At 36.9% G+C, this 26,232-nt stretch overlaps 3 protein-coding genes and 1 pseudogene across 4 annotated transcripts; 1 reads left to right on the plus strand and 3 right to left on the minus strand.

Moving 5' to 3' along the window:
- Positions 1-10: 10 nt before the first annotated feature.
- On the minus strand, positions 11-2,020 carry LOC143553051 (chloroplastic lipocalin-like; annotated as a pseudogene). The gene is made up of 5 exons (XR_013138765.1): positions 1,938-2,020; positions 1,418-1,547; positions 1,091-1,318; positions 727-1,018; positions 11-68 (listed from the first exon to the last, which is right to left on the minus strand). The product of XR_013138765.1 is annotated as a chloroplastic lipocalin-like (transcript).
- A 2,738-nt stretch (positions 2,021-4,758) lies between these two features.
- LOC143553053 (TORTIFOLIA1-like protein 1) lies at positions 4,759-7,320 on the plus strand. The gene is made up of 3 exons (XM_077043116.1): positions 4,759-5,118; positions 5,746-6,231; positions 7,094-7,320. The coding sequence occupies exons 1-2, from the start codon at positions 4,759-4,761 to the stop codon at positions 6,178-6,180; spliced, it is 795 nt and encodes a 264-aa protein (XP_076899231.1). The 3' UTR covers positions 6,181-6,231; positions 7,094-7,320.
- A 2,672-nt stretch (positions 7,321-9,992) lies between these two features.
- Positions 9,993-11,755, minus strand: LOC143553065 (thiamine thiazole synthase, chloroplastic-like). Its single transcript, XM_077043127.1, has 3 exons — positions 11,406-11,755; positions 10,605-11,165; positions 9,993-10,275 (listed from the first exon to the last, which is right to left on the minus strand). The coding sequence occupies exons 1-3, from the start codon at positions 11,748-11,750 to the stop codon at positions 10,114-10,116; spliced, it is 1,068 nt and encodes a 355-aa protein (XP_076899242.1). The 5' UTR covers positions 11,751-11,755; the 3' UTR covers positions 9,993-10,113.
- A 5,889-nt stretch (positions 11,756-17,644) lies between these two features.
- On the minus strand, positions 17,645-19,957 carry LOC143553062 (protein translation factor SUI1 homolog 1). The gene is made up of 5 exons (XM_077043123.1): positions 19,805-19,957; positions 18,802-18,901; positions 18,517-18,722; positions 18,385-18,438; positions 17,645-17,897 (listed from the first exon to the last, which is right to left on the minus strand). The coding sequence occupies exons 2-5, from the start codon at positions 18,836-18,838 to the stop codon at positions 17,853-17,855; spliced, it is 342 nt and encodes a 113-aa protein (XP_076899238.1). The 5' UTR covers positions 18,839-18,901; positions 19,805-19,957; the 3' UTR covers positions 17,645-17,852.
- Between the last annotated feature and the right edge of the window lie 6,275 nt (positions 19,958-26,232).

The raw sequence follows: 26,232 nt of genomic DNA on the forward strand, positions 1-26,232 counted from the left end.
TGAGATCAACACAAGCTTGTAATTTTTCTATGAATTCTGTCCCAGGATTTGGGTGTCCTTGAGTAAATCTGAAAATATCGAGCCCATTAACATAAGTGTCAGTTTGAGTTATATGAAATTTGCAAGGTTTCAGTTAGGTGATCGGTGTAAAGAACTTTTAATCTCTTAACTTGTCATAATCTCATATCGAACAAAATAAACAAATAACTTGAGGATGCATTTTCATGCATAAAACCTTTAAATCATTTTATTTAAAAGAAATGATTATTAATTTGGACACCATGACAGCAACTATTTATAACAAATTTAATAATTTGGACACCAATCAAATGAAAAGATTACTATTAACACAATATAATTATTGCAATCATATTAGACACAACTTTGTTTCTACCTATAGCAGAAAAAATACCTTTTTAACTAATATAATTAATCATATTAGACAAAACTTTGTTTCTATATAGCAGAATAATACCTTTTAACCAATATAATTAATCATATTAGACACAACTTTGTTTCTACCTATAGCAAAAACGGACGCACGCACTGTTAAAATAGCAAAAACATAGCCATATAGAAAATCGGTCAAACATGTAGAAAGTCACCTAAAGTGTATCCAAACGTTTACAGCCTCGTGCATCGTTTTATTTGAATTTTTTTTTTAATTATTTTAACACTATATTTTTGTATTAAGACTTAAAATATATGATTATGCAGGAAGTGTACCTGAATAAAGCTCTTATCTTTTGCTCCAGAAACAAGGGCAAAAGTGTCATAATCAGTATCAAGCACATCATACGGTTCTTTAGGAATGAAGGGCAATGTTGGAAACCTGAGGTAACACTTTTCTTTAATCATCTCTTTTCTTTCTAAATCAGTTTCAGTTTTATCTGTTTTCTTCCTCTGATAGGCACTGAACTCTACCCCTTATGCCTGTAATATACCCGTCAGGCCCGCCATGAACACAAAATGTATCCACCTGTATTGCTGGTGTTGCCGTATCAACTGTATACACTCCCTGCAATAACAATCTATACACTCGTAAAACACATAAAACTCTTTGGTTTCCAAAATTGCCCTCAGAATCTACCTGTGTGCAGTGGCAATCTTCTTGACCTTGACCAGCAAATCCACGTTTAAGCGAAGCAACTTCATACCATCTTCCTGAATATCTTACAGGATCAAAGTTTCTCGCTGTCATGCCTTGCATCGTCATCAAATTTGAATCCTCATCAAGAATAAGAGATGGAATATTGTTGGCGGTGTTTGCAATTTGGCATACATTATTATATTTATGTGATAATTCTGTTGCCAAAACCTACGAAAGAGGAAATGTTATTCTATTAAACTCAGAGAGAGATAATATTATATTACAGCTAGCATATACTTTAAAGTCTGAAGTAAGTAATCTACCAACCTGGTCTGATGGGGACAAAAGTATGAAGCACGCAGCAAGCCCAGAAACCACATGCTTAGCTGCATCCTTGGTTGAAATTAATAATGATGACTCGATAGAACATTTGAAGCTTATATTTGTTGGCAGTTTTCTGAACATGAAAACAAAAATTTTAAACTTTAACAGCAATTGTAACCGGTGTCGATGTGTGATGGCTTACATTCATAGTTAAGATGACCAGTTTGTTTTATCGAAGCTTATAACGGATGCACTTTAGATTCCAATTTTCTATGTTTTAACAAAAATATTAATTGCATCTCCTACTATTTTCCATATGTAAATGCTATAAAATCAGACACCGATATGAATTGCATCTCCTAAAACCCAAAGCTTCGATTTTAGTGGGATCGGGTTTGCTATTCAAAAGGAGATTGCACATTTGGCAATTTCAGTAACATGACATTGAATTTATGAAAACAATAACCTAATGTCCCCAATTGAAGTACTACAAACCCTAAAATGAAAAAAGATATGCGGATACCTAGAATTAATTGGGGGAGAATTAGATGGAATGAGCAAAATCGGAGATTTTCCGGTGGCGATAGTAGAGTGGTGGTACGCCATTTTACTCCGACAAGTGTCCACCGCCGTTGACACTGACTGTACAACTGTTGCGAGTGTGACAGATAACCCGTCATATTTTGCGCCAAATAATAATATTTACCCACTTCTCGACGGTTGGTACAACCACTGATGCGTAAGGTACAGTTGGTGTTTCACTCGCAAAATGCACACCACGACTCCAATAGTCCAATCATGATCGAGACGACTACTTATCAAGTTAATATCAAATTTATTATGGACAATGACATGACATCTTTTATAATCTAGTTAAGGTTAAGACTATAGTAAATGAGTTTGTACGTATGTTTTGAGATGGGTACTCTGGTCATGGATAAAAGTTCGTTTAGTTAAAACATTTACTAACAGTTTTTTCATAAATATGTGAGTGTTTTCTTTATATTTTATGAAGTATTTGTGAGTGAACGAGAAAGAAAAAATTACTATTCATGTGTAATTTTGAATAAACCTTGTTTTTATAATTTTTTAATACTTTTTAAAAATGATTGTGAGTGACGAAGAAATACAAATATAATGATAAATGAGATAAACTATAAAAGCTCGTTTAGTTAATGAACCCAAGCTTGAGTCTTGTGCGTTTTTAATTTTCATCTCTTTTGGACATTTAAGTATTAAGTTAAGATTTCACATGTGAGCTTGAGCCGAGTTTGGCTCTTTTAAGGTACCAAACAAGCTCGAGTCAAACTTAGACTCGTTTAAGGTTTTTTTTTCATAATATATAAAAATAACTAGGTTAGGTACCAGTGTAGAACACAGATTAAATTAAAATATATAAATTTATTTAAATTATAATACAAATTGAAATATAAAAAATATGTTTAAAAGATATAATATATGCTAGAATAAATTACACATTACACATTATGGAAATAAAAAGTGGTTGAAAATTCGTAAGTCTCTAAATAATATTTTCTTGTATACAATATTTGTAATTTTATTTATAATTTTAAACTATATATCAAAATTAGTAGTTTCACTTTGTTTATTATTTCAACTTTAGATAATGAAACACGTAACTTGCCATGCGTTAAAACAGGTTGTCTAAAAAACAAATCAACCATCTATAGTGATTGACTTTAGCTTTTATTAACATTCATTGCAAAACAAATATAAGGTGAAAATTTCATTCTTTGAAATTAGAAATTAACTATTTTTTAAATCAACGTGAAAATTCATTGCTTATAAAAGCTTAATATTTATAACTAATAAAATATATTTATATAAAAGAAAATAATATATTTATGTTGGGATTAAATTTTTTAATCCGGCACATAATTATTAAAAAGAGAAAGTTATAGATTAAAAAGAATAAAATATAAAACTATTAATAAGAAAAAGAAATATATACTTAATATGAAAGAGAGGTGGGAAAATTTAGTAAGAATGTATCATGTGTGATGCCATATAAACTTTTATTTATTATATAGTACTCACCCCGTTCCATTATAAGTTTCCACATTTCCTTTTTTGTTTGTCCCACTACAAGTGTCCACTTTCAAAATTTATTAGCTAATATTCAAGTTTACCCTTAAACACACAACTAACATTAATAAATAATATTGATTGACCCACTTTTCAAGGGTATTATTGTCATTTGGTAAGAAAAAAAAAAGTAATCATTCAATCCCCCTTAAACTTTTTATTTTTCAAACCTGAACACTTATAATGGGACGGAATGAGTATAAATTTAAAAAACTATATGCAAATCAACTAATAAAATAATAACCGAACTTGAAAAAAACAACTCACTAGGCATGCTCTAGCTTTTAAAAAAAGAGCCCGAAACGAACCAAACCCGAACTTAATGGGTGTTTGGGATTCCTTATTTTTACCTCCTTGTAGCTTATAAGGATAAATCATAAGTTACAAATGCGTAACTTATCAATATCTTCTCTCATATAATAAGGAAACCCACACATTTTTTTTAACTTATCATAAGTTATAAGTGACAAGGAGGTAAAAATAAGAAATCCCAAACACCCCATTAGCCTTAAAATAAAAAAGCTTGAAATGAGACGAGCCAAGCTCAAGCGCTTGTAAGTAAAAATGAGCCGAGTGGGACTCGGTTCGTTTAGAACCAAAACTTTCCCACCACAATTTTCACCCACGCCCGCCAATCTCACCATAACTCTGTACCACGTCAAAAACGGTTTCACTTGAATATTCCATATATTTTTTACACCAACTGCTGCGGTGATCTCTTCCATTGTCTCGGCTTCTTTGAACCGCTGCCAAGTCCGATCAGCTTCTAGAGGTGACTATAATTTCAAAAGCTTAGAACCTAGGGTTTCTTCTATTGAGTAATTGTTAAATCCCACCACTTATAATCTTACTTAATCCAGGGTATGAATTTATATCACAATATTGAATAGGTTTGACCAGTTAATTTTTATTTCTTCAAAGTATTCACGATTGTTTGACCAATTCTGATTGGTCAACTCAAAGACAGCTGCTGATGCATTCAAATATGTTTTTACAATCCACCTATAGCTGATTAGCAGTAGATTCAGGGGGGTTTTCGTCATTTTCTCAACTATAATGTGACAATGCTATAAAATTGGGGGCATTTTTGTCGTTTTACGAAGCGTCGCCGCGTCGGCTTGTTTTGATCCGTGCAAAAGTATATGTTTTGACCTGTTACTTAGCTCACTCAATTTGCATATTTAGCCACTTTTATGTATTTGTAATGTGCTTCAGAAGGTGAGGATTCTGAATCACCAATGTTAGGCAAGAGAAAACCCGAGGTCCCACTAAGTAGTAATGAACCCGAGAAAGCAGTTAGAATCATGGAAAAGAAAGCACCGGCTTTACGCGATAAAGAATTAAACCATAAGTTAGCGGTTGTCCCTCGTAGATTTGTAAAGTCATCAAATGAGACAGATGTCGGGTCAAAGTCAAAAGAGGGCTTCCAGATGGTGGATAGAGGAACCGGTGGATCTTCTATAAGGCGGGAGTTTGCAGATATTAACGATGGAAGTCAAAGAGAGATTGTTAGGGGTAATAAAGGAAATTTATTGACTATTCAAAGGCAGTTATTACAGTTAGAGAGACAACAAGCTCAACTCATGAACATGTTGCAGGTATGTCGGAAATGTTGTGTATATACAATTTATATCGTTTAGTTGTGACGGGTCAATTTGGGTTATATTTTATCTTGAACATGTATAATTAGGCCAAACATACTGGCCGAATAAATGGGGCGATTTCGGGCGATATGGGGCGCAAACACCGCCCCCCCTGGCGATTTGTGGGGCGATAGGGGGGGGGGGGGGGGGGTTGTCGCCTGATTGTTTGGGATTTATTATTATTATTATAATATGGTGTGTGTGTGATATATATTTGTGTATATATATAGGGCTACAACACCATTACACCCCAAAAACAAAATCCAATCATTTGCTGACTGGGCGTCACATGACGCAAATCGCCCCATTTTGTAGCCCCTCCACTACACATAGCCTTAGAGGTGGCAAGATGAGTGGGTCAAAATGGGTCATTTAATAGTATAGATTGAAATCCCACAAACACTTGTCCATTTCTTTGTTTCTTTATAAGTTATAACATTTGATGCATTTAGTTTGATTACAAAAACTCTAGTGCTTTTTTATAAGTAAAACTAATAACCAATTGATGCATTTTATAAGAGGTTGACCCAACAAACCTCTCATTTACATGTTTTATTGTTAAAAGGTTTCTTGATATTACAGGATTTCATGGATGGATCTCATGATGGCATGATAACTCTAGAGAAACGAGTGTGTGGCGTTGAACGGGCTTTTGAAGACATGGCCCGTGATCTCTCAATATTGGCTAACAATAAAAGAGGCGGTAATAACATGTTGGAATCCAGTGGACCATTAGGGAACGACAATTCTATTAAAAACGATGACCCAATGACGGGCAGGGAAGACAATGGGCCTGCCCGAGCGGCGGTAACAGAAGAGGAGGATGAGGAGCCGGGTTGGATGAAATGGGGTAATGCGCTGGATGCACTTCACGCGGATGATGTTGATATGGCTTTTGCTATAGTTTTGGCGGCTGAGGATGATGTGATGCTTGCGGAATTAATGGACCGAATGGGCCCGGTTATTTATCGACTGTCAAGTGATATTGGGGCTGAAGTTTTGGAGGCTGTTGGTTGACTTGTTGTAGATGAAAAGGTGTTTGATATCTGCTTGCCTTGGCTTCAAGAGGTATGTTGATTTTTATTATTCTTATTATTCTTAAAAGACACTAATCTTATTAACTGGTACTAAATTCATAAGGATTACGTGATTCATCGTAATGAATATAAGATATTTGAATAATATATTGTAACAATAACAAAAGGTGTTCTCTTGAAAAAAAAATTGTGAGCGGCTTGGTTCGATTTCGGCTCTGTTTGGTTTTGTATACGAGCCGTGCACGAGTAAAGGAAGGCTCACTCGTTTATTTTAACACTGGTTATATTTATATGTGTATAATTAAAGTTACAATTTTTATATTAATAGTGATAATATTAATAAGAATAAGAAAATAGTGGTTAAATTGTATTTATTAAAAGAGTAAAAAATAGTAAGGGTCAATAGTACTCTAATCTGGCCTAAGGACCATTTAGGCCAAGTATAGTGGGCGAGGAATAGGGGCGAAATGGAGCGGGAACACCGCCTCCCCAGGCGATGTTTGGGGCGAGAAGGAGGAGGGGGAGGGGGGGGGGGCGAGGAATATTACCCGCCTATTTGTGTGTGTGTGTGTGTGTTTATTAATATTATATGTGTGTGTGATATATATATATATATATATATATATATATATGGCTACAACACTATTACACCCCAAAAACAAAAACTCACCATTTGCTGACTGGGCGCCACATGACGCAAATCGCCCCATTTTGTAGCCCCTCCACTACACATAGCCTTATGAAAGCAAACTAGGTTGTTGACTTGTTGGGACTAAATCTGTAACTTTTAAAACTTCAAGGATGAAATATAAATTTTGGAACAAACCACACTGACCATCCGTGTAATTTAATCTTTTAAAAATTAGTGATGTTGTTGTGTGTTTTACATATAGTTGGTGGAAACGGTTAAGGGTGGAATAGAGCATGTGGAAATGTCAATGGAAGTGAAAAGGGAGATTTTGGTTAATCTTTCAAGTATTGAGCCCTCTAAAGTAGGACGGAGTGGTCACGGGGAGGGCTCCGGAAGGGCTCGGCCCCGCCGGAAACGCCACCTTGGGTGGGAAAGTATGGTGCCAGTGTTGAAAGCAGCTTGGGATATTGATCTGCAAGAGCTACAAAAATAAAAAAAATTAACTCAAATTTTGATTGATTGAAGGTGGGTATTTGCTTTAACATTAGGAGATGACGCTGGCTTATGATGTTTTCTTTTTTCTTTTTTCTTTTTCAGTAACATATAAAACATTATATTATGGTTTCAGTAGCTAGAATCTTTGAGTTCTTGATTCACTGTTAATGATTATCAGAGCTGAATTTTTTCTACTGCTGAAGAAAGTCATAGATATTTAATTTGTTTTGAATATAAGAAGATAAAAAATATATAACTAAAACAAATAAAGATAAATATACCATAAATTCATGTTGCAACTGTCTATAACCGATGTCCTTATGGTCTTTTACACGGCGGTATTTTGCTACAGAACAAATCACCATTACAACTCCGTACATTTAATGACACTGGGCAGATTAACAAAGATAATTTATGAAGCATCACTAACCATCCGAAGCAAAATTTGAAATTCACCTTGACAACGGACTTCAAGTATTCAATCTACTTATGCTATTAAAGCAAAATTATTTTTTCACGTGTCATTTAACTAGAGTAGCCAACTAGGATGTCAAGTAATACTATTACTATTTATAGAATTACTAACAAAGTTACAAGTATAATTTTTCATGTTGTACTAAATTAGATATTTATGAATTATAAAATTTTATTTATCATCATTTATATCTTATGAACCCGTAAGTATTTTATTACGTATATTATTATATTTAATTTTGTTGTTGTACTTTTTTAACCACCCGTGTATTACACGGGCTATATCCTAGTACACAAATATTTTAATGATTCTATGATTTTATTAAGGGTCATGACATATTTCCTATTCAAACCTCTTTAATTGTATATTTAACCAGTTTGTAATTTCAATGACATGATGGAACAATTTGCAACTTATGTGCAAATTCAATTTTTGAATTGTAAATTGACTATAATTTATGAGAGTGATTCATCCGATGGTTCATTTGTTGGCTGCAAAGTTATCGATGCTATGCTCATGCAAGAATTAATTGCTCCCCACTGACCATGGGATGATAGTTTCCTAGGCTACTGCTATTCAGCTATTGTTACAAATGCACTTCTGGATGGAAGTTCCAACTTCCAACCAACCAAGAGTTACGACTTTTCCAAGATTAAAAAAATAGATGAATAAAAATCACTAATAAATTCATATATAGATCGGTAAGGGCATCTATAGTTGATATAGCAATAACAACTAGCTTGTTCTAGTGGTAAATGAGTTTGTATGTCTACAAATCAAAAAGATTGTGAGCTCTAATCTGATTTGAGACATGTTTTTAGAGGTGAATAGGGATAGATGGTATTCTTTTTTAATTAATTGTTTTATTTTAAGGTGTGCTGGTAATCAGGTGTTATAGTTATCTATGGTCTAGCTTCTTACTAGTTACTAGTATAGACTTATTATTATTTTTAATAAAATCTGTCATTCAAAAAAAGTTCATACATGACAAAATAAAGAAATTTGTAATTTTATTTTATGACTACTCATGTTTGATGTGAAATGATTATTGTTTTGCTATTAACTATATTCTACATTATGCTTAGACCACCCGTAGTGGCAAGTTTTGGGAGGCGTTATGGCCTAAAACGCCGGGGGCACCCCCCCACTCTCCCCCCGGCATTATAGCTTTTTTTGGGCGTTTTATACACAACGCGGCTGTAAGGCAAAAAAATAATAATAAAATAATGGAGTTTGAGGCATTATGGAGGCTTTATGACTACACTCTATTTTTGTATAAAACCATAACTCTGACTAGACGCCACATGTCGCATAATGCCTGGAGGTGAGGCTTTATGACTACTCATGATCTTACTACGATAATTTGCTCCGGTAAATTACTTTTCTACACTCATAATATTGCATTATCAACCTTTCTAACTAATTCAAGTATTATCATAATAAAAATTTCCGTTCGATAAATGTTTTAAAATATTCCTCGTTTTTCTTTTTATAACAGAAGATGTGGTTTTCAAAAAATCAACTTTTTAGAAAAGAGGATGTTTTAAAACCATAATACTTTGCTTAGGGTGTTATATTGAAGATTAAGGTTTGCTCCATGGTGTATAAATATTTAGTCGTTAAAAAAACCATAATTCCTTAACTATTTATCGCATTAGTGATTAAACCATAATCTCTAAGGCTATGTGTAGTGGAGGGACTACAAAATTGGACGAGTTGCGTCATGTGGCGCCCAGTATGTATATATATATATATATATATATATATATATATTACACACACAGCCTATTATAATAATATTATAGCAACAACAACAACAATAACAACAGGCGACACAAACTAGTCCCCCTCCTCCCAAAAAAATAAAAATCGCCCGAATATTACTAGGGGATGGTGGTCCACCTTTTTGTCGCCCATTCTCGCACCCATTACACATACCCTAACAGAGCGCCCGTGAGGGCAAAAGTGGAGGAGAGGCGTTCGTGAGACACTTTTAATACTGTCTTATTAGTGGTCAACTTGTGTAAGCTTTTTATCGGTTGTGATGTTAAAGTAAATTAGACAATTTTCAGAATAGAAAATATTCCCACTAGATACCTTATACCATGGAATCCTTTTCATGCATCAAAGATATCATCATACCACCAATCATACCTTCTAATTCTAGGCACAAACACGGAACAACAGAACACAACACAAACGATTCACAATCACATAAAAACACAATGTCTCTCAACAACAAACTAACAACGAAAGGACATCGATTTTTTCATTTATTCAAACCCGAACTTCATCCTAAATATTTACTCCATTTAGGCGTCCACGGTCTCACCCGAATCCGCAGCTGCAAGGATCAGCTCAGGGTGAAGACTTCCCACACTCGTCCCGTCCAATGCGTTCGGGAGTCCAAGTGCCTTCAATGCCAAATGAGCCGCTTTTTGTCCCGATATCATCATAGCCCCAAATGTTGGCCCCTGTAAATATCAATTGTTACCAATTTACTATCGATTTCACTAATTTAATAGTCTATACCTAATAAAAAGTAACTGTTGCTTCATGTATAAGATTTTTTTTAGACTTTAACTTATTTCACTTTTTTGTATTTAATATATTAAACTAAATATAATAGCTTATATTGTGAGATGTTTGACTTCAAATATATTAAATGGCTAGTTAGTATTTATACGTAATTTCAATACAATTATTCATAAATTTTCATTACTAGATATTTAATGTTTTCTTTTACTCAACCCGTGTAATACTCGGGTTTCTAATCTTAAATAACAGATGATTGAAAACGTACCATTCTGGGAGATCCATCGATCTCTGCAACTTCCATCCCAGTAACGATCATACCAGGAACAATCTCTCTCGTGAGCTTAACAATCGCGTCTTCAGCAGTGTTCATGTCAAGAGCTTTCATTCCAGGAACACTTTCAATCATCCCAACACTCCTGAGCCTCTTGACACCAGTGGCACCCATGGGACCATCATGACCACAAGAGCTCACAACCACCTTAGCCTCCATAACATTAGGGTCCATGCACGACTGTGTGTCGTGGTTCATGGACACCAAAGCCCAGTTGGTCACAACACCGCCTACTCTCCCTTCTTTAATGATCAAATCCTCCGCTGCAACCGCGTTGAAGAGCTTCACGTTTGGTCTCGCCAAAAGCTTGCTCATGATAGTTGATGTGAATAGAGCTGCGTGCTTGATGACGACGTAGTCTTCTTGCTCGTCGTACTCGATCTCTAGCTCGTCCAGGAAGTGGTGCGCAGGCTTGCGGACAACCATGGCGGAAAATAGTTGTCCGCCGAGCCACGCACCACCTCCAGGGCTCACCGATTGCTCGATGATGGCGACCTATAATAATTTAATCATAGATTAATAATAATTACTCTAGTTCAGTTTAATTTATTTTAGCAACTAACTAAAAGTTAGTACTACTATGCTACAGTTTTAAAGTTGCATAATAATAATAATAATAAGTTATGTTTAATTTATTTTAGCTACTAACTAATAGCTAGTATTATTACGCTACAGTTTTAAAGTAGCTTAATAATAATAATTACTCTAGTTCATTTTGTTGTGACCAGTAAATACCTGAATATTAGGGTTTTTGCTAAGCTCGTAAGCGCAGTAAAGTCCTGCGGATCCGGCACCGACTATAACAACGTCGGTGTCGGCATAGGTGATCATGTCGGTCATGTACCTCCGGGTCATTTCACGCGACACGATCGCTTCCTTGATCGGTTGAAACGTGAAGGACCCGAGATCGTACGGTGCGACCGACATGGTGATCAGCGAGCTCTTGTTCCGGTTCGAGTTAACCGATTGGACACGGACCGGAGACGAGATAGGGACACCATGGAAGGATGATTGGTCCAAGAAACATGTCTTGGTCTTGTTAGAAAGAGATGAAGCAAAGGTTGTAGTCATGGAAGCCATTGAAGTAGTTGAAAGTTAATTTAAGATGGTTTATGTTTTTGTGTTGTGTTGTGTTGTGTTGTGTTGTGTTGTTTTGAGTGAGTAGTGAGTAAATTGTTGTGTGTTATATAGCGGTGGAATAGGTGTAAATATCATCGTGTAGTGGAGGGTTAGGGTGTGGAGGGTGTACGATAAACCAATGGTGGGGTGTCTTTTCTTGCATTGTTTTACAAGTCGGACCACAACTTTAAATTTTTAGCACTAAAGATGTCCATAATTTCTATTGGGCCAATTTTTGTTGTATCATTTTCACATACTTATTTGGGAGATGTGATGTTATAATTAATTGAAAATATCTAAACAACATTATTGTAATTGTTAATTATGTTATTGACCCAACTTCAAATGTTATGATTATGGGCAACAATTAAGATTTTTATTTGATTATAATTCAGAGATAAGTTGAAATTGAAGGTGTCTATAAAGTTGATTACTCTTTGTGCATAGAAGTTACGTCTATAAGTTTGATCATTCATCTAATACGTGGGCATAAAAATGTTTACGATTAGTGCACGAAGATATGCGCTATATCTAGAGTCTAGGAAGATATACCGGGGGTTATCAAATACACTTATAGGGGAGGTTTATAGGAAGCAATAGTTATGTTACTACACATACTTATACAACATGTAATGGGGTGTTTTGGAAGGTGAAAGTGCTCCATAGCGTCTGAAACACCGCCTTTGGGCTTCAAAAATGTCCCCGGGCGTTTTCTGCAAAGTGCCAGGTTGGAGAAGAAGGTGGAGACACTATGGGGAACCACCACTACATATAACCTTAAAAACTTCATGAAACATTCACTTATGTAGCAAAGTTTGTTGAGTATTTAAGCATCTCTATGTGCTTCAAGATCCTTTTGATACCTTTTTTTTCTTCTCTTCTACTACCAGTATGTACTTTAATTAAGAATATGTATCTTAACTATAAAGGGGCATGTTGAGTGAAGATCTCACTAGGAGTAATCTCTCTATCTCATAAAAAGATATACGATTTATCCTTATCTCGTCAATTCAGTTCCTTGTCTGTAGGTGAGATATTATTGAGTAGGTTTGTTTCTTGTACAAAGTTTAACTCTTTCCTCTTTAGTCCTTAAGCCTTATAATCTCTTGAATGTCAAAAAAAAGAAAATGTAATGAACATACCCACACATATATGATAAAACCATATTGTATTGATTGCATTTAATCTATAGCAACTTAAAAATGTGTTTAACATATTAAGTTTGCTCATTTTGTAATCTCAACTTCGTTACATGCATATGTTGTCAAATTCATTTTGATATACTTAATTATTTTTTATCAGTTGTTATATTTACATTATTTTACTCACAACATTCTACTAAAACAAGGATTGCAATCTACTGTAATGCTTAGGATTTCCTATAATTGTATTATACTATTATTTGATGATATACCGGAGTGAAATGAGGTTGTCTAAGACCCCTAGCTGGGACCACGTCTGTTTGGTGTGGGTAGTTAGTGCGTATCTGATTCAACTTTATTTGGATTTAGTTGGTTAAAAAGCTTCACATTATTGTCGTTTTATAACCACTACTAGTGACTAGGACTGTACTTCGAAATAAATATCTTTTATTTCTATTTTAATAATATATAACTATTTAGGCCATGATGTATAGATAAAGATTAAAATGGCATTTTTGATGCTATCAATATTTTTTTTTATGTTAAATAATTTTAAAAAAGTTAACCAAGAGGCTGTATACCATGGTCAAGTAACCTCATTGTTTTTCGATTTTGTAGATCGAGTACCATACAAACTTAAATTGACCAAATTTCTTTACGAAAATTAACCTTATATAAATTATAGTTCATTCTATTTAAAAATAAAATTAAGCTTAAATAATATTTTTATTTCAACCAATAAGATTTTTACTTCAACCGGATAAAAGCTAAAACCAAACTAATCTTGGCCCAATTACTCCTGATGCCTAAATAAGCCCAATTATTCCATCTAACTTTATGTTTGGCAAAACTAGCTGCTAGCTGGAAGACGAGGGCTTGAAGCTGAAAGCTGATAGCTGTAGCTTTTTAAATATATTTAGATGATTGGCAGAGTATTTGGAGCTTTTAATAAAATGTATAAAATAACTAAAATAGGCATAACTAAAATCAATAATAGTAAATGTATTTATTTTGAAATGTTATTTAAGTAAATTAAAATATTAAAAGTTTGTAGCTCTTTCTAAACGCTACCGGTAGAAATATGAGTTTTTTCTTAAAATCTTTAAGCATAAAGCTCCTAAAACCTTCCTGCCAAACAAACTCTTACGCCATATTCTTGAGTTTTTTTAAAGGAGTGAAAGGAAAAGAAAACTAAGGATAGTTAATAATTGGTGTTCTTGAGTTTTTTTTTAGAATGGAAAGGAAAGGAGTAGGAGCCAGGAGGAGTTAGGAGAGATTAAATTAATGTATTTTCCCAATAAGTTAACCTCCCAAAAATAGGATGATTACTATGGATAACTATTTTTAACATAGTTATCCTTTTCTTTCCTCTAATTTCCTTCCAACTCAAGAACACACTTAATTAAAAAAAAATTCTTCCCTTCCCTTCCCTTTCTTATCCTTCCCTCTCCTTTTCTTTTCTTTCTTTGGTTAAAAAACTCAAGAACAAGGCGTTAGGGTATGTTTGGCAAAACTAGCTGGTAGCTGTAGCTGGAAATTGTTGGCTGGTAGCTAGAAGGTGTAGCTTTTTATATAAATTTAGATGTTTGGCAGAGTAGCTGGAGCTTCTAATGAAACCTATAAAATTACTAAAATGGACATAATTAAAAACAATAATGGTAAATGCATTTATTTTGGAAGGTTATTTAAGTAAATTAACATAATAAAAGCTTGTAGTTTTTTCTAAACGCTACTATTAGAAGCTTTAAGCTTTTTCTCCTAACCTAAAAGCTTCAAGCTCCTTGAACCAAACATAACTTTTAATTGAGTAGGAGCTTTTTCTTAAAAGCTTGAAGCTCCTAAAAGCTTCTTGTCAAACATACCCTTTACCTATTTATACAATGGGTATGTTTGGCATGAAGCTTTTAGGAGCTACAAGCCTCAAGCTTTTAAGAAAAAGCTCCTACTCATTTAAAAGCCTTGTTTGGTTCAAGGAGCTTGAAGCTTTTAGGTCAGGAGAAAAAGCTTAAAGCTTAAAGCTTCTACTAGTATCGTTTAGAAAGAGCTACAAGCTTTTAGTATATTAATTTACTGAAATAACCTTTCAAAATAAATACATTTACTATTTTTGTTTATAGTTATGCCCATTTAGTAATTTTATACATTTTATTAAAAGCTCCAGCTACTGTGCCAAACATCTAAATATATCTAAAAAGCTACAGCTACCAGCTACAGCTTCCAGCCATCAGCTTCCAGCCACCAGCTAGCAGCCACCAGCTACAGCTACCAGCTAGTTTTGCCAAACATACCCAATATCCCTCTAATTGTAACCACTGAAATATGCCAAGTCGAGAACCAATTAATTATTAACCATCATCACCATACAAGACCTATAAGACTAGATGACCAGACTCAACTCTCTTTACCCGTCCCTTGGCTAATAATGACCAGAACCGCACAACATGATTCTGCTTTCAATTTTCGCACTTGATTACTTCAATAATAAGGTTGAGCTTGAAAGTTGAAACTATATATATTACACTAGTTTGAGGCCCGTGTATTACACGGATAATAGTTAAAAATTTTAAACTTTGACCATTAGGTGAAATACAGTCAACAAATTGATCATATATTGTTAATACAATTACATTTAAATTAAAATTACATAAATTACATAACTAAGATTACACAAATATGTTACAAGTAGGTAAAAACTTCCTTTTACACTACATTTGTGATTGTATTACCAGGTATACATTGTTTATAAAAAATCAAAATTTTTAGTCCATGTCTGCTTGTAACTCTTAATAAATAAACATATAGGCATGCTTATAACTCTTGATATAGCTATATATAGTTGTCCGTGTCACAAAAAAAGTTCTCCAAGTACATACCAACTCTAGATAAATGATAATATATATCCATGATACTAATATAAAAATATTCATACACATAAAATATCATAGATTTTAATCAATTAATATAATGTCATATGAGAACATCTTCTCATGTTTATAAAAAAAAACATGATTATCCCAAGAACCATATACCTAAACTTTGATGATATGATTATCCTTAGAATCTTTACAATTCGAAATTGATTGATCATGATAAATTTGTTGTCATTACTATTCTATGTATGACAAATTTTTAATTGACTTTATATTTTACAATTAAAAATTGTATAATCAAACAACATAAAAACCGAAAATTTAGATATAACAAAATGATTTGTTTATTTCATATGAATGTGATTGCCAGGAATACGCCCTGCTTGCGGTGCGCGCATATAATGTATATATGTGTGAACCCTAGGGTGGGCAAAAGTAAAATTGCACTAATTTTGACATTATTTTACTAATCTCGTGAAAATAACGTTAAAAGTGGCGGAAGGTTAATCAGGCATCATGTGGTGGCGTTGATAGCCGAAAGACAAGGGCACATGCACCAATCAGCCGGTGTCCCGATGATTGAGTGCTATGTGCCTTATGTCCCAGGCTTGATGCAAAACTACTATCGAGTCAGGGGTCTCACCGGAAGCAGCCTCTCTATCCCTATGGGATAGAGGTAAGGCTGTCTACATCTTACCCTCCTCAGACCCTACCATAGCATTGCTATTGGTGGGATATACTGAGTACGATGATGATGATGATGATGATGATGATGAATGTAATTGCCAGGAAATTGAAAAGTACATACTAACATTAAAACCATGTTCAAATCATAGTGATTATTTTGAGTTAAAAGAATATTAGAAGATTTAAAGTTGCATAAAATGAATGTAGTGATTCTTATTTATAATCGTTGCAAGTAGGGCTGCCACTTTTACCCGTAACATGAAACCCAACCCAAGAAAACCCGTACCTGAACCCAAACTAACCTGACCCAGAAACTCGAACCCAAGAAAATACTAGCCCGAACCTGAACCGAAGTAATTCGGGTTGGTTCTTGGGTCCGAATTCTAGGTTTCGGGACAACCTAAAAAGTTTTAGTTTTAAAATCATATGTATTTTTAGGTATTAAAGGCTAAGCTTTAGCCGCTGACGTTATCAGAATTTAGTCCAAGTCGATTGTTCTCATTCCACATATTATGAATCGAATGTTTATTGTTTATTATTTTGAATATAAACCATAATAAACACTTTAATTAACACTTCAAAATTCACTAATCGTCTCGTCAATTCATATGGAGAATACTTATTATATGTAATAATGGATTTAGTTGAAATAAACCTATAATTTTAATGCCATATATTGAAATGACTTAAAAGATAAGGATCATATATGAAAATTGGTTGAAAAAAGGAGAGGAGAGCTATGGTATTGACAAGTGACAAAAATAGTAGGCTTTTATTAGACTAGATAGATTTGATACTGAGTAAAACTTGAGCTGTTTATATAAACTTGATTAAAATCCTTCTTAAAACTTGAAATTTTATTAAAAGTTGATTCTTCAATGAAATTGGATTTAGTACGTGATTTTAGGTGTTATTGGCCAATACTTTAGTTATTTTAGTTGGTCTTGAATTCGGCTCTGAAAACCGTTGAGAACTCCATTCAAACATAACCCAACACTCAGTCCATAAAAAACATGTGAACTAAGATCCGATTTGGTACATTTATACATCAATCACACAACTTATAAAAAATCAAAACTATCCCCTAACACAACCAATTGATTAAATGATCTATTGACGGGTCAAGTTTAATCGGTACCAGCTTGGGCAACACATAAACTAAAGCAAAATCCAATGTCACAAATATCAAATACAGCATAAAGAGAAGACATAGATGTTCAGTGATTATTGTATATGTTTATTGCTGTTCACAATTCATAATCCTGCCATTACTAAACTGGTACTAGTACTAATAGAAGTTTCAAACAAACCTTAATCACAAACCAACATAACCAGCAGATTTGCACATCTTGCGTGCCAGCACCTCAGAAACCATGAATCTTGATATGATCCTTCTTCACAATACCCGCCTGCAGAATATTACCAAACCAAATAACTCAACTATAACTAATACTTTGAGATCATAAAGCAATTCATAGAATTAGAAACCACATACTAGTAACCCCAAACACATTTAGAATCAAACATTTATTTACAAAAGAGTTAAATGTTGCAAGTGTCCTATAATCATTTTTTATTAACTAATTACTCATTAAAACCTTTAAATCTTAAAACAAAAAGTGTATCGGATCGTCCTGCCCATTTTGAATCCACATAATCCCAAATCAATAAAACAATACATACTCTGTAATCATTTTTACACTAATTATTCTATTAAAAATTAAAATAACAGAAAAATATTGAACAAAAACAGTTCCAGATCAACCCAACACCAGCTGTTTCAACAAATTAGAAAGCAATAGGTTTTGAACAGAAACCGTTAAAAAACAAATAGTTTTGAAGTTTTGACACGTTAATTTATGTTTGTTGGCTAAAACAAAGTATCAAAATAATAACCTGAGTAAGAAAGGTAGAGACGTTCTTTCTCTGATCACCTTGAAGCTGAATGACCTTTAAACCAGCATTAAAAATCAAACATGTTAATAACAAATTTAGATCTAACAACAATCATGCAAGATTAATAATAACCTGGCCTAGTTCAGAGTCCTGAACAACAGTGCCATTACAGCAGAACTCCTTTTTGAGATCCTTCAAAATCTTATTGTAACTGAAATCTTTTTTTAAACCCTGCACAGTTGTCAAGCTTTTCCTACCATTACGTTGCTGAATGCGAATATGAACGTATTCTTTTGACCCAGCACCAGAATCCTCAGCATTAGCTTCAGCAAACGGGTCTATAAAAACAAATACAGTTAATAAAAAACCAGTTTGAGAATAAATTTTTAAAAATAAATTACAGCAGAAAGTGCCTACCAAAAGCAGAGGGAATCTGGAGGTCGAGTTCAGACATGAAAATTAGCTGGTAAAGTGAAACTGTGACCGAAACTTTTCTTGACAAATATCTTGCTCGGATCTGACAAAAAACATAATACCAAAATAAATAAGTAAGCGCTAACACTAACTTCAAAATCTTCATAAACATAAGTATTAAAAAGGTTTAAGATGTAGATTCCATAACATATTTGCATTGTATGCAAGAAATGCATATAACACCAACTTTACACTACCATTAGTAACCTTCTATAGCATGTTAAATGGTACCACATCACCATTTTACCAGCTTACAAAAAAAACTTAAAACTGATACAAGAAAAATATTAGAAGTACGTAACATACAAGACTCAAAAAGTGAAGGCAAGTTACATTTTAATGCAAAAACTTACTAAAAAATATACACTTTTCCTCAGGTGAAGTGAAGTATAATGAAAAACAAAATCCACATAACAATTGACGCTATCATTCTCAAAGACACCAACACATATGATTACATGCCATATAACCACAACTGTCAACTGTATTCCATGATATCTATATAACAGCATTTTTTATTATAATACTCAAATAACTCTATATGCAAGCTTTTAATTGCAAGTATCATAGAAAACATGATCAAATAATACTTAAAGAGCTTCGATTGCGAGATCAAAAGAACACAGGCATATCAATAATATTATTCTATTATAAACATCTTTAATAATTTCAATTTGCCTAATTAATATCCCATTTCTGCTTCATGTAATTAAAAAAACAATGAATTAATGATAATCACAGAAAGCCCTAAATTAGTATCCAATAATGAGCATAATCAGTAATAGCAGTCGATACATCAAACAATAACCACAAATTAAAGAGATCAGCCATCAAATTAGAAGAATATGAAAACAAAAACCTAATTCATAAGCTAATCAAACACACAATCATAAGCTAGACGAAAGATAATAAATAGAAAGATGTTGAATTAGATCCCAAATAGTACCGGACCGACGATTAGGGTTTTGAACGAAGGACGCACGAGTGAGTAAGATGGATAGAGCAAACCCTAAAAAGAACGGACGATTCCAAGCAGACGTCGGTTTGATCACAAACAAGTGAACAAAGCCAAAAGAGGCGACTTTATCTTTATAGCATAATAAAAGCCCCTGGGCTATCTTCTTATGTTCAATTTTAACCATCTCGTTTTAAAATTTGTCATATTTTGCACAATAACAAAGGACGTGAAAGTTGATTAATTAACCATAAAGTTCAACATAGGACTTCATCATCCATTTGGTAAGTGTTTAAATTTGATAAATTTAGTTATATGTTTAGATTTTTCAAAACTCGTATCGTTAAAAGTTTTCTAATTACATGCTTACCTATTGAAGAAACACTAAGTGACCCCGGGCAGATTACGGATAATCTGGGGGTTAAGTAGATGTTTCCCACGAGGGTTAGGTCCGGCAAAGATGGTTATTCTTCTGATGACCTGCAAAACAGACACCGTGAGCTCGTCACTGAGAAGGAAGGGGGGGGGTTCCTCCTTGTGACCACCCTCCGGCGTGAGAATCAGACTAGATTGCTCTAAATATAAGTGTATATTAAGAGAAATAGCTAGAGAAGATAATGTGATGATACCATTCCAAGGTGTTGGAGTATTTATAGCCGAAGGTAGGTTTCCAAGAAGGTACAGTCAGCTGTATAATATTCCTTTTCTACCAACTGTGGCTACGCACGTGACATGCTGGTGGCTGGTGGATAGGCAGCGGCTGATAGTGACATGGCCGGCTGTGTACTATTCCTTTTCCGCCGGCTACGTACTATTCCTTTTCCGCCGGCTGTGTACTATTCCTTTTCCACCAACTGCAAGCTATGTACGTGCCACGACAAGGGTTGGTGAGTAGGCAGCGGCTGATAGTGACATTTTGTACTAGAGCGTGCTCCTCCTCGTACTGTTGTCGGTGAGCTGCCACCCTGTGATTGGTTCATGGGCTGCTTTGGTCAGATCTTGTCTATTCTGTCCATACCTTGGCAGGTATAGTACAAAAGATCTTCCAGAAGCGTACGGACTGGCTCATTTGGGCGGGAGTATTCCCGCCTTGCTCATTCCTTCAGGTGACTACTGAATTATTTAGTGCCTTGTGCGTGTAGCCTTGCTATTAGTGCGGGTAGCCTTCCCTGATGGCTTGTATCTGAAACTGCGGGAACAGGCGGGGTACTTCACCATTGGGAGGCTTTTCCTGCGGGAACAGCTGGCGTACTGCGCGTAAGGTCTTCTCTGACCATGGTTGGTCCTGCGGAACCAGTTGGTCCTTGCGCAGACGTCCCTCTTCAAGGTGAGTCTTGCGGGTCCAACTAGGCTCTGCTGGGAGGAATGATAACTGATACAAAGGCAACGGACGAAAGCCCGTTGACATCAGCATCCACATGGTTTATAGTAACATCAGAGGAAGAAAAAGACGAACGACAGAACCATGCGCGTGGAAGGAAGCTGAGGTGCGCTTCCCGCGAGTGCCAGGATGACCCAGCAAAGAAGGCCCTATCGTCATCAAAAGCCAGCTCGGGCACTACATCACCTCCCGCACTCTTGCTGACAATGGCGCCTCGTCAACGGTTATGTACAGGCAGTTCTTCGACAAGCTAGACGACGAAGACAAGGAACGCCTGGAAACGGTCTACGCCTCGATGGAAGGGTTTGACGGCAGCACAAACACCCCCCTGGGTATCCTCTCTTTCCCCGTCATTCTCACGGACGGGAAACACTCCCGCACAGAAGACGTGGACTTTGTCGTGATGAGGAAGCCACACCACACATACGACATTCTCTTCGGGAGAGACGGGATGGCAAGATTCAATGCCGTGGTATCTTCAGTCCACGGCATGATGGGATGGCCAACAGCTGAGGGTGTAGCGATGATCACCGGTATTCCTCAGGTATGCATCGCATCTGTCTCATCTAAACCCAATCCAAAGATGGCTAAACCAACCATCACCGAACCAGAAAAATGGGCCCTCAATGGCAAATACCCCGACCAGGCTGTTACCATTGGCCCAACAATCACTGATCCTACGCGCACCTTACTCAAACGCTTACTACAGAAAAACGCTGACATCTTCGCGTGGACACCTGCTGACATGACTGGTGTACCTCGAAGTAAGGCAGAGCATAAGCTCAAGTGTGACCCGGCTTTTACGCCAGTCATACAAAAGCGCAGAGTAATGGGGGCGGAACAAGCTAACGCGTGTAGAACCCAAGTCAAGGAACTCCTTGACGCGGGCATCGTACGCGTTAGCAGATATCAAACATGGGTTGCAAATCCCGTCATGGTACCGAAATCTAACAAACAATGGCGCATGTACATAGATTTCAAAGATTTAAACAAAGCATGCCCCAAAGATTGTTACCCGTTACCCGAAATTGACCTCAAAGTGGATTCATTAGCACCGTTTCGCCTTAAATGCTTCCTTGACGCATATAAGGGGTACCATCAAATCCACATGGCCGTTGACGATCAGGACAAAACCGCATTTCGGACGCCCGATGGCACATTTTGTTATCAAATGATGCCATTCGGACTTAAGAATGCCGGGTCCACATACCAACGCTTGATGGACAAAGAGTTTCATGCCCAAATTGGGAGGAACTTGGAAGTCTACATGGATGACTTGGTCATCAAAAGCCCTGAGCCAGAAGCGATGTTGAAAGACATCGAAGAAACTTTCAACACGCTCAGAAAGATAAACATGAAGCTCAACCCGAACAAGTGTTCCTTTGGGATGGAAGAAGGGAAGTTCTTAGGAGTCATTGTTACTAAAGATGGCTTCAGAGCGAACCCTAAAAAGGTCGAAGCCATTATCAAAATGGAATCACCTACTACCATCAAGCAAGCTCAGACACTGAATGGACGCCTAGTCGCACTTAACCGCTTTTTGTCAAACCATGCGGATAGGTCGTTCCCATTCGTGTCAACATTGAGAAACTGTTTAAAGAAAACGCACTTCCGCTGGACACCAGAAGCGAAAACAGCTTTTCAGGAAATTCGGTCACGCTTGATCGAACTCCCAACGCTCACAGCACCAGAAGCGGGGGAGGAATTAATCCTATACCTTTCCGCCACAGATAGAGCAACCGGGGCAGTCCTGCTAGTAGAGCGAAAAGGCATCCAGATGCCTATTTACTATGTTAGCCGTGTCCTAACAGACGTAGAAACCCGGTACTCTACCCTGGAAAAATTAGTCTTAGCACTTGTACAGGCTTCACGCAGGCTAAGACGATATTTCCAAGGTCACCCAATCACCGTTCTCACCAACTTCAAACTTGCACACGTTCTAGGCAAACCCGAGTTGTCGGGACGCCTAGCCAAATGGGCAACAGAATTTGGAGAATACGCGATAAAGTACAAGCCGAGACCAGCCATAAAAGGCCAGGTCTTGGCCGACTTTATTGCAGAAGTCCCCGCTTCGCGGGAGAAAGAGTGCCAGGAGGAGGCTCAACCCTCCCTAGCACAGGACATCAATGATGTCTGGCGACTCTACACTGATGGAGCAGCCAGCAACGAGGGTTCAGGCGCAGGGTTGAAACTAACCAACCCAGCAGGCCAAGAATACACTTACGCTATTCGACTGGATTTTCCAAGTACGAATAACGAAGCGGAGTATGAAGCATTCTTGGCCGGGCTGAGAATTGCGCGTAAGATGGGAGTGAAGAACTTGGAAGCCCACGTGGATTCCATGTTAGTAGCCAACCAAATAAACGGGACGTACACGGCCGTGAACGACACAATGGCCCTGTACCTCGCACAAGCAAAAACCCTTATGCGCGATTTTAACGATTGTAGAGTCATACACGTCAAGCGTAGCGAAAACAAATCTGCGGATGCGTTAAGCAAGCTTGCATCGTTAGCCTTCACCCCCTTGGGAAAGGATATCCGCATTGAACTCCTTGGAGCACCATCAGTCCCGCACAAGGAAATCTGTGTCATCCAAACCGGCACAGAAACGTGGATGACACCAATAATAAATTACCTTGCAGCGGGTATACTACCAGAGTCAAAAACACAGGCAAGAAAAATACGCTGTAAAGCACTGAACTATCAACTCATCGATGACATCCTTTACAGACGTAACTTTCTTGGCCCACTCCTAAGATGCGTGGACAACTAAGATGCTGGCTACCTCCTAAGGGAAGTAAACGAGGGCATCTGTGGAGTACACGTAGGTCCACACGCTGTTGTAGCTAAGCTAAACAACGCGGGATACTTTTGGCCGGGGATGCATACGGATGCGCTGGCATACATCAGAAAGTGTAGATCTTGCCAGCTCTACGCACCTAACACGCATCGCCCGAAGAATGAACTTGTTCCAGTCACCTCTTCATGGCCATTTCAGAAGTGGGCCATCGATGTGACAGGCCCATTTCCCACAGCAGCAGGGAACGTTTAGTTTCTAGTGGTAGCCATCGACTACTTCACCAAGTGGATAGAAGCAAAACCCTTAGCCCAAACAACCGCAAAACATATCAAAAAAATTATTTGGGAATTTATTATTTGTCGTTTTGGACTTCCACAGACTTTGGTGAGCGATAACGGCACCAACTTTGCTGACAAGAAGCTACAAAAGTGGCTGGAAGAACTTCAAATCACCCACACATTTACCTCAGTGGCACACCCGCAGGGTAACAGTGAGGTGGAAAGAGCAAATAAAAGCATCGTCGACGGCATAAAGAAAAGACTCCTGGAACACAGATCCGGCTGGGTGGACGAAGTTCCACACGTCATTTGGGCAAACAGAACGTTGAAAAAGGCAAGTACGGGAGAAACCCCATTCAGCCTCACTTATGGCACTGAAGCCATGGTCCCGGTCGAAATTGGTTTACCCTCACCAAGAGTCTTGATTCAGCCAGAAGACAATGATGAGGAAAGACGGTTAGACCTTATGTTAACCGAGGAACGCAGAGACTTAGCCGCAGCGCGTGAAGAAAACTACAAGCGACAAATGCAAAAGTACTACAACACGCGGGTAAAACTCTGCAACTTCAATGTCGGAGACTACATACTGCGTAACAACGAGGCTTCGAACCAAAAACGCCCAGGAAAGCTGGCCCCGGTCTGGGAAGGACCATACATTATCAAAGAAGTTTTGGGAAAGGGCGCATACCGGCTCGAAAGGCTCGATGGCACCCTCATCCCAAGAACATGGAATGGATCTCAAATACACAAATGTTACATGTAGATCAATTCCAAACTTGTAAAGGCCTAGAGCCACTTCTAATGGAAATGATTCTCCTTTCACATTGTGTTGATAGCCTTACCTTTATACTTATGAACTTCCCACACTGATATGCCGGTATTCACCGCATAAATATGGGAAGAAGTAAGTCGTTGCGTGTGGAAGGCGGCAAAACCCGCATAAACACAAAAAACGGAAAAATTTTCTACGGAAAAGATGAGGAAAACCTTCACGCAGGTCAGTTATAGGTGAAGTTTGGTCATCCCACTAAATGAAAGTGACGGTCTTACCCGCACAATCATGATAGAGGAAACTGAACATTAACCTATTGACAACCGCGCGTCGAAAGGTTAACTCATTCAAAACACTTAGAAAATTTCTAAGGAAAAGATGAGGAAACCTCCACGCAGGTCAGATATGGGTAAAGTTTAGCCATCCTACTAAGTGAAAGTGACGGTCTTACCAGCACAATCACGAAAGAGGAAGCAAAACTTTAACCTATCGTCTGCCACGTTGAAAGGTTAACTTATCCAAAGTACTTGGGAAATTGCTAAGTTAAACTAGAATATGGATGAGCAAAACATATAAGGTTTACAAGGCAAGGCATTAACAAAAGATTTATATTCCATAAAAATACAAGTATTACAAGAATTGCTGGGCATATACCCGCATACAAAAATATAAATCTATTCTAACAGTGGGAAGGGATCTAAAGGGTCAAGCTTCATGACCACTCCCACTTGAACCCGCACCATCAGTAGAGTGTGGTGGTTCAAGGAAAGCCTTGAGAATGGCTAGCCCATCATCATCAGCAGCAGTAATCTCGTTCACCTTCTCCACCACCGGATGCGGGAAGGCAGTATACTGGTTCACTGCTTGGTCATAAGCAGCTTCAGTATCCACGTCATATAAAGGGAAGTTGGAAGGCGGGATGCCCTTCTCAACAAACCCTAGACCAAGCAGGAAGCCAGCCTTTTCCCCATCCTCATGAGAAGCGTTGAGGGCTGCGCTCATGGCATCGTCATAAGATGTGTTCGTAAGAACCCGGTGCACAACCTAGAAAACAGAAATATATCAAAAACTCATCTAAGGAAAAGCGTAAAGAAATTGTGAAACTGCGCATACCTGAGACAACGCTTCTCGAAGAAGCCATTCCTTGGTAACCAGAGCCTCCTGGAGGGCAGCTTGAGCTTCATCACG

The sequence above is a fragment of the Bidens hawaiensis genome, unplaced genomic scaffold, assembly GCF_021521415.1.
Source record: "Bidens hawaiensis isolate Kalapana, Puna unplaced genomic scaffold, B.hawaiensis_p1.1 tig00017140_1, whole genome shotgun sequence".
Lineage (NCBI taxonomy): Eukaryota > Viridiplantae > Streptophyta > Magnoliopsida > Asterales > Asteraceae > Bidens > Bidens hawaiensis.